Source organism: Pelophylax lessonae, assembly GCF_965119305.1.
Source record: "Pelophylax lessonae genome assembly, chromosome: 5".
Classification (NCBI taxonomy): Eukaryota; Metazoa; Chordata; class Amphibia; order Anura; family Ranidae; genus Pelophylax; species Pelophylax lessonae.
This window is the reverse complement of record NC_138772.1, coordinates 529,601,224-529,618,159: the sequence shown is the minus strand read 5'-3', so window position 1 is coordinate 529,618,159 and position 16,936 is coordinate 529,601,224. Positions and strand designations below refer to the sequence as shown.

The 16,936-nt window shown below is 41.2% G+C and overlaps 1 protein-coding gene across 1 annotated transcript in view; it reads left to right on the top strand.

Moving 5' to 3' along the window:
• NDRG1 (N-myc downstream regulated 1) overlaps positions 1-6,113 on the top strand; it is a 120,156-nt gene extending 114,043 nt beyond the window's left edge. Inside the window, exons 13-16 of the mRNA XM_082258717.1 lie at positions 501-548; positions 2,343-2,378; positions 4,073-4,124; positions 5,532-6,113. Of these exons, the coding sequence (XP_082114843.1) occupies positions 501-548; positions 2,343-2,378; positions 4,073-4,124; positions 5,532-5,770 (375 nt within the window). The 3' untranslated portion in view covers positions 5,771-6,113. The remainder of the gene's footprint in view (positions 1-500; positions 549-2,342; positions 2,379-4,072; positions 4,125-5,531) is intronic.
• The last annotated feature ends 10,823 nt before the right edge of the window (positions 6,114-16,936 follow it).

The window sequence follows — 16,936 nt, the reverse complement described above, 5'->3', positions numbered from 1 at the left end:
ATTTCAGCCCAGCAAGAGAAGCTCTAATTTCAAGCTATCATTTCAGCTTGTTATATATAGAGCTCAATAGCTCAAGCCTAATTTTCCACAAGTTGTTAGTCAGAAACGTTACTCCTCCTCCTTCCTGGTTGCCATGTTCAGAGAGTTTCATCAAAAGTTTAAATCAAAGAGATGGTTAGAAAGCAACAAAAAGTGCTCTCGCTTTAGAAAACCAATAATGCTTTGTGACATCAGTGTCATGGGTTCACCCAGAATTAATTATTTACTTATAAAACAAAGATTCTAAATAAATAGTGAAAAATATTAAAGCTTAACCTAGCTCTAAAAATATTTTATATTTCCATTTTGAAGCATTGCTGTAATTTAACTGTAGCACTGAACCAGTTGTATTCATGGTATTTATTCTGGATTATGGCTTATATGTAAAGAGTAGCAATACACAAACTGCAGGAAGTTCCTGGATAGAAATTGTAATATGTTTATTATTTCCATTATTTTAGGTTGAATGTAATTCAAAGCTGGACCCAACAAAAACCACATTGCTGAAGGTAAGACCCAAGGAAAGACACAATAGCTCCCATTCACCAATCAGTACATTGCGCAGAATACAAAACTGGTGATGACCAAGCTTCCTATTTTGGCTATGGGACAGGAGGTGACAGTAAAATCTCCCCAGTAGGACAAAGATGTAAAAAATACTAAAAGGGGTTTAAGACTCCTTTTCTGTTTTCAAAATGTGAGAAAAAAAAGATTTTTAGCTTGTGTTTCTACTTTAAAGCCTAACTTCAGCCCAATTTTTTCTTCATATTATTGATCCAGGGAATATCTGATTGCCTCTTGGGGGATCAGGAAGGATTTTTTCCCCTGCTGGTGTGAATTGGATCATGCTTTATTGGGGTTTATTTGCCTTCTTCTGGATCAGCTGGGGGTATTGGATAGTATGTATGGAGGTTTTCTATTTGAGTGTGTTGGTTTTATTTTTATTTATTTTTTGTTGGTTGAACTGGATGAACTTTTTCAACCAGATTAACTATGTATATACTCGAGTATAAGCCAACTTTTCAGCATGGTTTTTTAAAAAGTCCCCCTCGGGTTATACTCGAGTCAGTCTCACTTACCTTTTCCCTGGTCAGTGCGCATGAGCCGCCGCTCGGGAAAGCCCGTACACATTCAGCTATTCCCGGGCAGACGGCACATGCTTGGTGACTCGTTGGCGCTGGGTGGCGCCATTTTTAAATGTAAGGCTGAAAGGTAAGTGAGACTCCTCTCCTATACCATGCCCACAGCACTGCATCTCCTGTGCCATGCTTGTACCATCTCCTGTGCCATGCCTGTACCATCTCCTGTGCCATGCCTGAACCATCTCCTATGCCATGCCTGTACCATCTGCTGTGCCATGCCTGAACCATCTCCTGTGTCATGCCTGTACCATCTCCTGTGCCATGCCTGTACCATCTCCTGTACCATGCTCACAGCCCTGCATCGCCTGTACCATCTGTGCCATGCCTGTACCATCTCCTGTGCCATGCCTGAACCATCTCCTGTGCCATGCCTGTACCATCTCCTGTGCCATGCCTGTACCATCTCCTGTGCCATGCCTGAACCATCTCCTGTGTCATGCCTGAACCATCTCCTGTACCATGCCTGAACCATCTCCTGTGCCATGCCTGTATCATCTCTTGTACCATGCCCACAGCCCTGCATCTCCTGTACCATGTTCGCAGCCCCTGCACCATGCCCACAACCCCTGTTTTGGGTCTCGTGGTGGTCCAGTTGGGTCCAGTAGCTGCATTTCCCACCCTAGGCTTATACTCGAGTCAATACGTTTTCCCAGTTTTTTGTGGTAAAATTAGGTGCCCCGGCTTATATTCGGGTTGGCTTATACTCGAGAATATACATGTATGTTTTATTGCATATATAGAAGAGTGACAACAGAAATAGACCCGGTTGTCCATTGAGTCTGCCCTATTTATACAGTATATTGTGATAATGTGAGGCCCTGCCACAGTGTGAGTTTGGTAAATTGGTACAGAAAGGACACAGGATTCTCAAAGATATGGTTTGCTAGGCTTCAGTGTGTTTATTGTGAGCGAAGAAAACTCTGTACGCTTTCTACAGGTTTTGTAATCCTAAATCGGGGCCTGGAGTTTGAAGGTTCTTAATCACTTCCTATCCTAAGATTTTAGGCCAATCTCCCCAAAAGGGATGCAGACCGCAATTTAAACCTGACAGTATCTAACCCTTCCCCACTTCATCCAAAACAAAGTTAAATGTTCCAGGTCAATTGTTACTGTTAAAATATTGTTTGAAATGAATTACTGATATCTTTTCTCTCTCCTCAGATGTCAGACTGTGGAGGATTTCCCCAAGTTGTCCAGGTAACTTAGATCAATATTAGATGTTGGTTATGCTGTCCATTAGTGATTGACTGATATCGGTTTTTCGTTGCAGATACCGATATTTTGGCCAATGCACATCGATATCAGCTGATATGGGCCGATATTTTTGTACATTTAAAAAAAAAAATTCTATTTTTGTTACTAGACAGGTACTATTGTGGAGGGATCAGGGGGTTTAAAAGACCCCAAACCCCTCCTCTGCACCTAAAAGCATTCAAAACTCCAAGTTTGGCTGTTTTGAATGCTGTCATTTTTTTGAATCTGGCGCCGAGTACCCGGAAGTGATGTCATGACATGACTTCCGGGTTTTTGCATGGAGATCCGATCAGAGCCGAATGCGGCTTTGATCGGGTCTTCTGCATCTGTGCAGGCTGGTTGCCCGGGTCTCCCGGTGGGACGGGAGACCCGGGCGAGCTGCGGAAGGCGGCGGGAGGGGGGGGGGGAACATCCCCTCCCGCTCCTTGTAATGACAGCTGAGCGGCTTCTCATTACAAGACAGCCGACCGTTGGCTGTGGACGCCGGTACTGGGGTGATGCCTCTAGCTGCAGCCATCACATCGGTGCAAGCACTTTCCCGAAATATCGTCAATATCGGCCACCTTGTGGCTGATTCAAATATATATCTGGGAAAGTGCATATCGACCCTCGATATATCGGCTTTGCCGATAATCGGTCAATCCCTACTGTCCATACAACACCAACAACATACAACTATACAACAACATAGATTAAATAACGTCAGATGGTCTTTTGGTTAAAAACAAATGTTTGACACAATAAAACAGAAGATTCATTTAATTCTTCATGGATCAATCCTCTCTTTTAGATGGAAATTATTTTTTATTGATTGTGTCTTGGAAGTTACCCAGATAGGCAACTTCTATCCCTATATTGATCATTGGTTCCAATTTATTAATACCTACTGCAGAAGGAAACGGACAGCAAAACATACCCAGCATCTTTCCAAATAATTGTTTGCTCAAAACATTTGAGGCTTTTTTATAAACATGCTTATGAAGGTATCAAATTGAGAGTGGTAAGCAATACATAGGCGGGCTGGTTTCTCATCAAGGTCTTAGAAATGTGAGAATGTGGCAGAATAGTAAATTCAGCCATAGACCATGGGTTGCAGGAAAGAAAAACACTTGATTTAGTCAGTGTTAATGTGGGAATCCCTCCCACGGAATCCATTATGTTCTCTCGGTAGGGTGGCACTGGAAGCTGTCCCTGCTAGGAGAACACAGTGATTGCTGCTAGCAGCTATAATAGCTGCTAGCAATAATCGCATGTAAAATCCAACCGCCTGGTTGTACCCAAGTTAATCGATCAATCAGCTTGGGTACATTCCACCTGCCCATACATGGTTCAAATCGCTGAACTGGCTGAGATTCAAACTGTCTATGGCGGGCTTTAGTATATTGCCAAGGACGTTTGCTTCAGTGGGCAAAGCATTACAGAATGAAATACATTTATATTCAGCGTTTAACATTTTTTTTAACATCTGCAACTATTGTTTGATGCATTCAATTTCCAAAAGATGTGATTCTTCATAATACTGACTACAAGATTATATTGCTACATGCATGACCAGCATAAAGCCTACAACTGTCTCTTTTAAGATACAAGTGATAACTAGCAAAATTATTCATTCATGTTTTTTTTTTTATTTTTAGCCGGCAAAGCTTACAGAAGCCTTTAAATACTTTGTCCAGGGAATGGGCTACAGTAAGTAATGCTTTTATTTCCAAAAGATTATCTGTAGTCTTGTTTTTTTTATATCTACATTTGAAGGAGATTGTCCTAAAGCTGAATTCCAGGCAGAAACAAACTTGAACTTTATCAAAAATGTTTTTTTGTGAGTCCGACCTTATTGGAAACCTTACCTTCTTGGTTAGGTTAAAGTAGTATACCCTGTGTAATGACTGCACTCAGGTATGTTGTATCTGCTTATCTGTAGTCTTCTCTTCCAAACACCAGCAAGCAGAAAACATATTGATTTAAGTGAACCAAAAACCCAGTGACAGAATACCTAACTAAACTGCCTAACACACAGAAAGCCTAACTAGCAACTAACTATATAAAATATATACAAAATGGGGGACACAGCACAGCGAGGGAAAACTGAAGATGCATGGAACAGATAGGAAAGGAGGAACCAAAACTGGCATCAGGAACAAGATCAGGATAAGAATAAATGGCACGCATTATCTGGCAGCATGAGGCACTAGTAGGGAAGGGCCTAAATAACCTACCAGCAGCCAGCATCAGGTGGAAACTGATTAGTGGGATCTGCTGGCTGCTTGGAGACACCTGTTGGGGGACACTGAAACTACAACCTTCCGCTGTTGGAAGAACAGTGCCACCAACAGATGATCCAGGTCCTGACACAATGTTAACATAATATCTCTGAATGTGTACTTACTGAAAATTAATCTAATAAAATAAGTATTGTTAGTGTTGTAAGCCAATAATTTGTATGACCTACTGTAGTAGATTTATGTACTGGTTGAGAGTGATTAGGTATCTAATTAGGGATCGACAGATTAGTGCAGAGGAGGGGTTTAGGGTCTTTTAGACCCCCCAGATCCCTCCACAACAGTACTTTTCAAGTGTAAAAAAAAAAACATTTTTTTTAAATGTACAAAAATATCGGCCAATACCAATATTCAATGGCCAAAATATCGGTATGGGCAATGACAATCCGATATCGGCCGATCACTATATCTAATCTAAACCTACTGTATAATAGTGAATGGCAGTCGCAGCCAGGACCCCCACCAGACCACGCCCCAACGCGTTTCACTCCGCCCACCAGAACTAACTAATGGGGATGGAATCAGACTGCCATTCACTACCATACAGCAAGTTATGACTTGATGTGCGGCTCACGGGACACCTAATCACTCTCTACCATTGCCTGGAGCATAGAGTAGCTCTCTTCCCAGATCAGCACTCACAGCGGTGGGCACAGAACTTCATTCCCATACAGCCTGAGCGGCTCTCACACATATCTTAGATTTCTGTACTGCTATGGGCATCTAGGTTGAGTATGTGACAGGTATCCACATATTTTAAATGCACGTTATGATCTTCATTAAGAATGCCTTCAAATTTTTAAAACCTCTTTCACAGTGCCCGCAGCCAGCATGACTAGGCTAATGAGATCCCGAACAAACTCTGGCGCCAGCGTCTCCTCCATGGACGGAAACAGGAGCCGGTCTCACACCAACGAGGGCTCCCGCAGCCGCTCCCACACCGGTGAAGGCAACCGCAGCCGAGCGCAGACGGGAGAAGGGAACCGGGGACGCTCTCACACGGACACCAGAATGGACGACCACAACAATGTTAAATCCATGGAGGTTTCCTGTTAAACCCCCAAACCCACCCCCCTCCATTCCCACCGGGCTCAATTTGCACCGATGAAATCTAATCTGCCAACTGTACATATTGACCTGACTTTAACTTCTGGGAGGTCAATTTTGATGTTCACTCTTGTAAACAGAGCTATGAGGACCAAAGATTGTTTTGAAAAGCAGTCACCCCATGTACTAGCCATTAGTAGCCATGCTCATTCCATTACGTTTTTTTTTTAATTTTACCCTGTGGTGCTGACCCAAAAAATATATTGATATTTGAGATGTAGGTTTTAGATAGCACCAGAAATGGTTAGGACCTTTGCTAGGTTTTTTTTTTTTTTTGCTGTCTGTGGCAGAGGGACTCAGGAAGTAACAGAATAATCTCATCAATGGGGTACAGACAGTAGCAAAAACCCAACAAACATTCAGCTATCAATAATTTTATAGGAGGATTCCAGTTGTGAGAAAATTTATCAGTTCATCAGTAAACTTTAAAAATATTGTCATGTTGGCACTGTATTTTTTATTTTATTTTTTTTTTTATCGTCTTCGTCTTCTACGGGCTGTAGAAGTACCTCTATCATCCTCACTTTGATAGATTTAATTTTGGGATCACACTGTCTCACCCACTTTTAATTTTTTATTTTATTTTTAGCTAGACCAGCCATGCCAGCAGAAGGACTTTAGGGCTGTGACAGGCTGGAAAAAGGGGTAGAAACAACACCATTTCTTTCAAAAGCAGCATTAAAAGCTAAATTTATTTAGGCCATAGTTTAATGATTTTTAGATTTTTGTGTTTCACTAGAAATTAACTTTGATGCCCTTAGACTCCGATAGATGTAAGACACAGAATAGGCTGCAGAACGTGATATATCGCAAAAATGTAAATATGAAATTAAAATATTTATAAAAAATGTTGTTCATTTAAAATCTATTTTGATAGTTTATAAATAGTAGAAAACAATATACTTTTTTTTCGATAACCACTGGCTTCTGGCTGTTTCCTATATAATTATAATATATGATTTTTTTTTTCTCAAATTTTTGTAAACTTTCTGGGCTTTTCAGTTTATTAAACCAAAAAAAAAAAAATATATATATATATATTTTTTTTTTTTCTTTACAAAAAATTAGAAAGCACAATATACAACATATAAATGTTAAAATTAATATTAAATAATTATATAATATTCAGATCAAGAAAAAGCAAGTTTGTAGTTTAAATACTAAGGTGATATATTTTGGTTGCCATTTCTTATTGAGAAAGAGATAAAATGAGCTTTGGTGCTGATATTAATCTGTTTAATAAACAATATCCTTAACTGTTAATTGCTGCTAATTATTATATTGATTTTTTTTTTATGTAATCCTTGTCACCCGAAAGTAACAAAACAAATATAAATAAAATATATCAAATTGTTGAATAACTTTAAAGATAACTGAAACTCTTCTGTATTCTTTTTTTTTTTTTTTTGATAAATAAATGTTTTATCACTACAAAATACTTCTAATCGTGGCTTTTACTTTGTAAATGTGTTGATTTGCAAACCCTTAGCCCGTCTCCTATGTTACTCAATAGTATCCAGTGTTCTATATTTTTTTATTTTTAAAGTGTTTTGGAGCAGAAAATACTGTGATTTCTAGCTTGTCGAGGCTGAAGGAGCACATTGTGTATACACAATTGGGATCATTGTATTTATTAAAGAACAATAAACTGGTAACTTTGCACTGGGGTGTCTCTGAGTTTCTCTGTTATGTAATTTACAGTATAACGTCTGCTTTGTTTAGGCATGTGTTGTTTTCTATTAAATAGTTTAAAAAAAAAAAACAAATAAACAGTTGTTCTATTTTTAGTTCAAGATTAACCAGTTCTGGACCAGAAGGATTTGCCCCCTCAATGACCAGGAAATATTTTGCGATTCGGCACTGCGTTAATTTAATGGACAATTGCGCGGTCGTGCGATGCTGCACCCAAATAAAATTGATGTCTTTTTCCCCCACAAATAGAGTTTTCTTTTCCCCGTACTTGATCACCTCTGCGATTTTTATTTTTTGTGCTATAAACAAAAAAATGTGACAATTCTGAAAAAAAACAAAAAAAAAAACAATATTTTTCACATTCTGCTATATAACATTCCCCAAAAAAAAAAAAAAAAATTGAAATCAAAATTTTTTTATCCTTTCAGGCCAATTTGTATTCTGCTACATATTTTTGGTAAAAAAAAAAAAATCGCAATAAGAGTATATTGATTGGTTTGCGCAAAAGTTACTGCATCTACAAACTAGGGGAAAGATTTATGTCATTTTTATTTATTAATTTTTTTACTAGTAATTGCGGCGATCAGCGATTTTTAGCGGGACTGAGACATTGCGGCAGACAGATAGGACCCTTAACTGACATTTTTGACACTTTTGGTGGGACCAGTAACATTACTACGGTAATCAGTGCTAAAAATATGCACTGTTACTGTAATAATGACACTGGCAGGGAAGGGGTTAACACCAGGGACAATCAAAGGGTTAAGTGTGAGCCTAGGGGAGTGTTTTCTAACTGGGGGGATGGGCTTGTGGAATGACCACAGAGACCTGTGATCCTATATAGAAGGATCACAGGCACTCTGTGATCATTACAGAGAGAACGGTCAGCTGTGTTTACAACAGCTGCCCGTCCTTCTCTCTCAGCTGGGAGCGGTCGCGGGTACCCAGCAGCAATCGCGGCCACTGGTCCCTTGGATTGGCATCCCTGCTGCCTAGTGGTGCCGGGAGCATGCCGCCGCCGGCGACGCACACTCGCCCCCCCAACACCACTCCCATGCCCCCCAACACCACTCCAACAGACATACCCCTACATCGATTCGCGCAGCCGAGCCAGCCTGCCACAGTATTTATGCGGCGGGAGGTCGGCAAGCAGTTAAAGTGTATCTATACCCAATTTCTCTATCGTCCATTGACAGACGCAGCAACAATGCTTCTTTACCCTTGGGTCAGTGGAAGGTAAGTTTGATTGTGGGGTAATCCCAATTGTGGTTCGTGGTTACCGCTTTTGGCACTGTATATTAACCCCGAGCCACACTTGGGAATACCCCCAGGGAAGTTAACCACTTGACTTCCGGACGATTTACCCCCACCCCCAACCCGAATGACCAGGCCATTTTTTGTGATACGACACTATGTTTCGTTAACTGACAATTGCGCGATCATGCAATGCTTTACCCAAATAAAATGTTTTTTTTTATGCTAGAAATGGAGGCAATCAGCGACTTATAGCGGGACTGCGATATTGCGGTGAAAAATCTGACCCCTGACAGTTTTGACACTTTGCAGCAACCAGTGACACTAATACAGTGATCAGTGCTAAAAATATGCACTGTCACTGTACTAATACCACTGGCTGGGAAGGGGTTAAACATCAGGGGCGATCAAAGGGTTAACTGTGTGCCTAGCCAGTGTTATGGCGCACACTGTGCTGCTCTTACTAAGGGAAAAGATGGCTTTTATTCCCTGCTTTGCAGGGACACAAAATCTATCCCTTCCCCCTGTCAGAACAGAGATCTGCCTTGTTTACACCAATCGGGTGCCTGGCTCCCACAGATCAGCTTCTGCTGTGATTAATCAGAGCAGAAGCGGCACGCGCCCCCTGTAGGTGGAAGTGCAGAATCATGTACTGTATATATACGTGATCCTGTGCAGGAGGGCCGCCCTGTAGCAGTAAGTCTGCTATTAGAGGGCGGTCTGGAAATGGTTATTGGAAAATATCTCTGGGTCGTATCAAAGCAATTGGGAAGCAAAATTTAACAGGTATTAGTTGTTTTCTTTCCATCCACTTTAATTCATATAGTTCATTTGTTCCTCACTGCTGCCTTTAATCTTCTCTGCCACCACTTCTACATTTTTATTTTTGTCTTCCCCGAGTCCTCCGCTCCTCCCTCATTAACATGCTAAAGACATTTTTAAATAAAATCTTTCTGTATTTATGGCATGTCTCATATTATATCCAGTGTGGTCATCACTGAGTCTCTAGATCATGGATCATGGGTGGAGGGGCTACAGCATGCTGCACGTAGCTTCCTGAAAACGTTTCAACACCCTGTCTCAGTACTCCTCTCAGGAGCCCTCAGCCCTGATGCAAGCTGTGGACTATCTCCTGGGAGGAGTTTTGCAACAATCAAAATGCCTTGATGGGTGGATCTCAATCTGGAGGTCATTCAAGGCAGGCTTTATTTAATGCAGACAATGCTTAGCCTTCATGATTGAAAGCAATAAAATCAAATTAATGCAGGAGGTGGGCCAAGGGCATTTAGGCTGGGGAGGAAATAGCTAGATGATGCTGGACATCCTTGAGCCAGGAAATGAAGTGGGCTCTATCTGACTCGCTGTGACCTTCTTAAAGCAACCTCAGTACAGGACAGTATTTTGCTTTGCATTGTTTAAAGCGGAGTTCCTGCCTCGGAAAGTATTTTTCAATAAAAATACCCCCGGGACAGTCAGGGCTAGTACATTCCATAATGGATAGCCTCTGAACTGTCCCAGGTCGCACTTATCTTTTAGAAGAAATACTTACCTTGAAAATGTCTTTTCCAGCGCTGCCATCTCAGGTGTCGGCAGCTGAAGCCAGCGCGTTCTCCTCTGTGTCCTCTTTGGTCCCACAATGCCCTGCACCGGCCCCGCTCGTCGGTTCCGGGGCAGGCGCGTCATCCCTGCCCAGAAGCTGTTTAGCAGGGAATGACGCGCCTGCACCGGAAGTGACGAGCGGGGCCGGTGCAGGCGCATTGATTCCTGGAAGCGATGACGTTCAGCTCCCAGGAATCAATGCAAGCAGGAAGTGACGTTGCGGGCCGCGGCTGCAGAGGGAGGAAGTGGAAGAAAGGTAAGTATATTTTCTTCAATATCAAGGTAAGTAATTAAAATAAATCGGGACTATCCATATCTTTATTAGGTGACACTGAGCAAGCGGATGGCCAAAAGTGGATTTTGAGGCCGGAAATCCGCTTTAAGGTTTTTTGTGGTAAAAACAAGGAAGAATAAAAACCTCTGTTTTGTATTAATACTTTACTAAACAAAACATGCTATACAAACAATTGTAGGAAAAACAGTTCACGGCATACAAAGTATCACAAAATATGCATACATTGTACAAATGCACAAGCTATGTATCCTTCCCAGCAAAATTAGCACGGATAATTTATGTTCTAGATCTAGTGTTATCTCCAGGTAATATTACGGAGTGATCTTCCAGGATTTCTAACAGACTGCTTCTTGGAGTCCTGCAAAAAATTGCTTCCTTTGTGTCCTCAGCATATGATTGTGTTCAAGTCCTTTGTTCCTTCCCCCTACTTCCTGCCAACATCATTTCCTGTTGCTGCAGCTTCATGTACCAGTCCAACAAGTTCATTGACATACAAATAGGGAAAGCCCAGCATCTACTTATATTCATGCTACAAAAATCACAAAAAAAAAAAAATAGCAATACAAAGAGGAGCCTGTACAACTGTGCAAGACTGGGGCCCTGTTCACACCTGAGTGAATTTCAGCTCATAAAACGCTCATCTCTGAAGTCTCAAAACACCCAACAAGCAAAATACCATTCATTTCAATGGCCCCTGTTCACATATGAGAGTTTTGTCGCCTGAAGCAAAACGCCTGAAAAAGTACATGAGCTTCTTTTTTGGCATATTACAAGCGTTTGTGTTAGATGTCAATGCCTGCCTCCAAACACCTGCAAAAAACGCCTGAAATAAGCCCAAAAAAACCCCCTGAAATAAGCCTGAAAAAACGTCTGAAAAAAGCCAGAAAAAACGTCTGAAAAAATCCAGAAAAAACTTCTGAAATAAGCCAGAAAAAAGGCCTGAAAAAAACCAGAAAAAAATACAGAATAAAGCCCAAAAACACTCCTGAAAATGATATGCCCAGGTGAGAATGGAGCCTGAAGGTAAGGCTAGAGATCAGTAATTAATCAAGAAAATAATTTATTAAATTTCTAAAGACATAACTATTAATGGCTTCTTTGGGGTTTGATTTAGGTAATGCAGGAGAACAGCCTCATGCCAAACATTATGTTTATCAGTGGATCATACTGTAATCATGAACATATTACTGAGATTTGAGCAAGGATTAAAAGTCACATCTCTATAGCAAGCTCTGTTGTGGAAATTCTGTGTAAGAAATAAACTTTTCCTCTCCGGAGGACAATCTCATTTCTTTAAATAAACAATCGCCCACCATTACCGCCGCTTACCATTGTTGATAATTAATGACAGTGTAAATAATTCATATCGCTTTGGGAAATCCTGTTTTTAGAAGAAGCCTTTATCAGCTATTAAAATTTATAAAGCGTAGGCATTCGTATTTTAAAATACCACAAGCCAGTGTTAACACAAAAAAAAAGAAAAACGCACACACACACACAGGGTGTATTTGGGGTGTTAAAGGGCCATGATACCAATATGACTTTATGCAAAATAATAAACTGCATAGGATATATATATATATATATATATATAGAGAGAGAGAGATTTGATATATATATATATATATATATATATATATATATATATATATATATAGATAGATTTGACATCTATGTAATATATATATATATATATATATATATATATATATATATACTGTATTTTCTGGCGTATAAGACTACGTTTGAACCTCAAAAAAATCCCCCAAAAATGGGAGGTCGTCTTATACGCCGAGTATAATATCTCCAAGGTAACCTAAGTATAAGTATTACCGGTAGATCATGTAATAGGGGGGTCGTCTTATACGCCCAGTCGTCCTATACGCCGGAAAATACGGTATATATATATATATATATGTAGAGATAGATCTGAGATATATATATATATATATATATATATATATATATATATATATTAAACAAGCAAAAAATTGGGGGAGCAAACCCTGAACATGTATATCTAAAGCCGGTGCAGCTATGGACCAAGCAACATGTATATTAAAAAAGAATAGCGCAACCATGCAAAAGAAATGACTATTAAATATGGAGACAATCCATAAATAAAAATGGGGGTTTAGTCCCACCATATGGCCATATCGTGCTCAAGCCCACCACTCTGTCAAAGTACCCCATTATCAGTGGGTCCTACACTATCCATAAAAAAGGGGTGAATCCAGCCTCTCCAACCCTTGGAGACAACTCTCCTTGCTGGGATGGATGTGCTAATGCACTACAAAGGACTCCTCCTATATCTACTTGATGGTGGACTCTGATAGAGTACAGGTGTGTGTGGGGGGTGGGATGCTCAACCTTCTGACCAGACTTCTGAGGTTGAGCATCCCACCCCCCACACACACCTGTACTCTATCAGAGTCCACCATCAAGTAGATATAGGAGGAGTCCTTTGTAGTGCATTAGCACATCCATCCCAGCAAGGAGTGTTGTCTCCAAGGGTTGGAGAGGCTGGATTCACCCCTTTTTTATGGATAGTGTAGGACCCACTGATAATGGGTTACTTTGACGCAGTGGTGGGCTTGAGCACGATATGGCCATATGGTGGGACTAAACCCCCATTTTTATTTATGGATTGTCTCCATATTTAATAGTCATTTCTTTTGCATGGTTGCGCTATTCTTTTTTAATATATATATATATATATGTATGTGTGTAAAAAAAAATAATATTAATTTTAGATACTTGTTCTGCACAGTTTTTTTTTTTTATCTATGGCTGAATTTTATTATTAGTTAGTTCCATCACTTATGAAAATACATGTAGCACAATCTCCCACAAGGGCCACTGATTTGTGTCCCAGGTTATTTTCCCTCTGTGTAGCAGCAGCCAGGCAAACAGCAACATTCTCTCACTTGGCTCAAATAAACAAATAAAAAGTTGCCTCCAAGTTTATTGCAGATTTAATTGGATGGAGGCTGTGGGATACTCCAGAACACTGAACAGAAATGTGTGAACACTCTTCCCTTTATATCTACTCTTTAGAACAGCCCCTTGAGCAGTAGGACATGAAGTGGATAGCACTGGGGCACCATAAGTAATGTTCCAGGCCAGGCAAGCCTTAATACTGGTGCATCAGGGGTTGACAGCAGCAACAGTCACTAGGTTCCCTCTCTCTCAGATCTGTACTCATGGTGTCCCGGGGACTTGGATGTCTCCCTCCAGACTCAGGCAGTCTCCTAAGTGAGCTTCCAGAGCAGATCTTCGGTGAAACCTCTCTAAGCTCTCTAGATACTTGCAGAAGAATAGCCCTCCAGCTATGCATGAAACTAGCAAGATCTTCAGCTGGACTGCCAGGAAAGGCAGCAGCCCTTATGGCTGGGACCCTCTCCTCCTGAGCAAGAACACTGCTCTACCAGGCTCCAGACTATTTATGCACTCTCCCAGCCAACATCTGGGCACCTTCCCTAAGGGATTAACTGAAGCTGCATAAATATTTAGCTTGCTAATTTGATTCTCCCACCCACTAAGCCTCCAGAAGACAAGGGGACGCACTCAAACTCGCAGCCTGCAGAGCCCAGATCAGCCCAAATCAATTACATGCTGCACTACTGAGCCACAAAAAACGAAATGTGCCTAACCTTAGTAGCAGCCTATCTGGGAGGGTGCTACACCTATATTCTCACCTCTCTGCTCTGCTCCTGCAATGCTCACTGGAGCACCGGGCAGAGGAGGGGGCAGGCGCAGTTGGCTCCATCTCCCAGCTGTATACTGAGAGGCGGAGCCAGCTGTCAATCAATGAGGTGGCACTGATGGGCACTGATAAGCTGCACTGATGGGCACTAATAGGCTGCACTAAAAAGAGCATAAATATGCTGCACTAATATGGCTGCACTGATGGGCACTTATGAGGCTGCACTGATGAGCACTGATGAGGCGGCACTGATAAGCTGCACTGATGGGGCTGCACTGATAAGGCGGTACTGATATGCTGCACTGATGGTCACTAATAGGCTGCACTGATGGGCACTGATAGGCTGCACTGATGACCGCTAAAGAGGCTGCACTAATGGCCACTGATGAGGTGGCACTGATATGCTGCACTAATGGGGCTTCACTGATAAGGCAGATCTGATATGCTTCACTGATGAGCACTGATGGGCACAGATAGGCTGCACTCATGGACACTGATAAGGCAGCACTAATATGCTGCACTGATGGGCACTGATAGGCTGCACTGATGGGCACTGATAGGCTGCACTGATGGGTGCGGATATACTTTATGTTAATATTGTATATGTTGTTAAAAATTATTTTTGTAACTTAATTCTGCATAAAACTTTTAACAATGTAATTTCATGAGATAATTTACGAGGGTGTGTTTAGGGGCGGAATTAGAGCCTGGGGAGGGTAGGGATTGGGTGGGGCAACTGGTGAGGAGTAACTCTTAAGGCCTGGCTAGTAGCTCAGGACTTGAAATTTTGAGCCCTGAGTACAGTATGTGTATTTGAAAGGGTCAAATCATGAGAAGATGGCACTACATTCTCAGAAGTATTTTATTAGGTTTGTAGAAAATACAACAGTGGAGGTTAATTAAACAAAGGGGAAAAGGGACGTTTGATTGTGGGTCCCCAGGACAGGGGGTAACCAGAAGACTGGATTCTGCTCATGTATCAATCACCTATTGCTATGGAAAACCAAGGGCGCCTCTTTTTTTTGGGCCTTTTGCCTGCTAAGGAAATATACAATACCTCATGACAATTAATGGGTAATATCAACCCCACAAATCAAATATTTAAATAGTATAAAATATTCAGACAGCTTCTCTCTCTCTATAGCAGAAGTATCCTGGGCAGCTGTAAAGCCACCTAATCACTTCTACATGGCAGTAAAACTCCCCTAATGATAGTCACCATCATTTCACAAACCACGCCCCGCACAGTTAGAATCACTCCCCTAGGCTCACATTTAACCCCTTGATCACACCACAGTGTTAACCCCTTCCCTGCCAGTGTCATTATTACAGTAACAGTGCATATTTTTAGCACTGATTACTGTAGTAATGTCACTGGTACCCCCAACAGTGTCATAAATGCCAGTTAGGGGTCCGATCTGTCGGCCGCAATGTCGCAGTCCCGCAAAAAATCGCGGCCGATCGCGGCCATTACTAGTAAAAAATAAACAATAAAAATGACATAAATCTTTCCCGTAGTTAGTAGACGCGATAACTTTTGCGTAAACCAATCAAAATACGCTTATTGCGATTTTTTTTACCAAAAATATGTAGCAGAAAACAAATTGGTCTAAAATGTTAAAAAATGTAGATTTTTACATTTTTTTTTTTGAGAATGTTATGTAGCCGAATGTGAAAAATATTGTTTTTTTTTTTTTTTTTTTCAAAATTGTGGCTCTTTTTTTGTTTATAGCTCAAAAAATAAAAATCGCACAAGTGATCAAATACCACCAAAAGAAAGCTCTATTTGTGGGGAAAAAAGGACGTCAATTTTATTTCGGTACGCAATTGTCCATTAAAATAACGCAGTGCCGAATTGCAAAATAGGGCCTGGTCATTAAGGGGGCAAATCCTTCCGGTCTTAGTGGCAGTTCACACTTCTGCAATGACAGACATCGCATATGATTTGGAGCGCACTGCTCCTGAAATCACATGCGATGTCTGTGCGATGCTAATTCAGCCATACAGATTCTATGACTGAATTCGCATCTGAATCGGACTGAACTCGCACAGGACCCTTTTTTGGGTCCGCAGCAGAATCGGATCGGATGGTGGTTCACACCCATGCGATCCGATTCATGTGCGAACTGTCAGTTCACACTGCGACATGCGAGCTGATCTGGGGGTGTTGTTAACTTTGTATTGACACCCCCAGCGATTCGCATATGGCAGTGTGAACTGCCATGCAAGTTCAATGCGATGCGGGAACCCGCAGTGGATTCGCAAGGTTCCCACATCGCACAAGTGTGAACCGGCACTTAAATTGGTTAATGTATGTCTTTGAAGGTTCTCATTTATCCAGGTCATGGCATATCATGTAGTAGTTAGTCACACTCCTCTGGACTTGTTCTCTTACACTATAGATGTTTTGTAACTCTTCCAAGCAACTTCCTCAGTTCTGAAGAAGTGGCTTTCAGTTTTTTAGCTTTTCTCCAAGCCACTGAAGAAGTGGCATTGAGGAGAAGCTATGAAATGTCTTCAACATTACAGAACAGTTCCAGTTAAATGTGACTAACTACCATCATGTGTG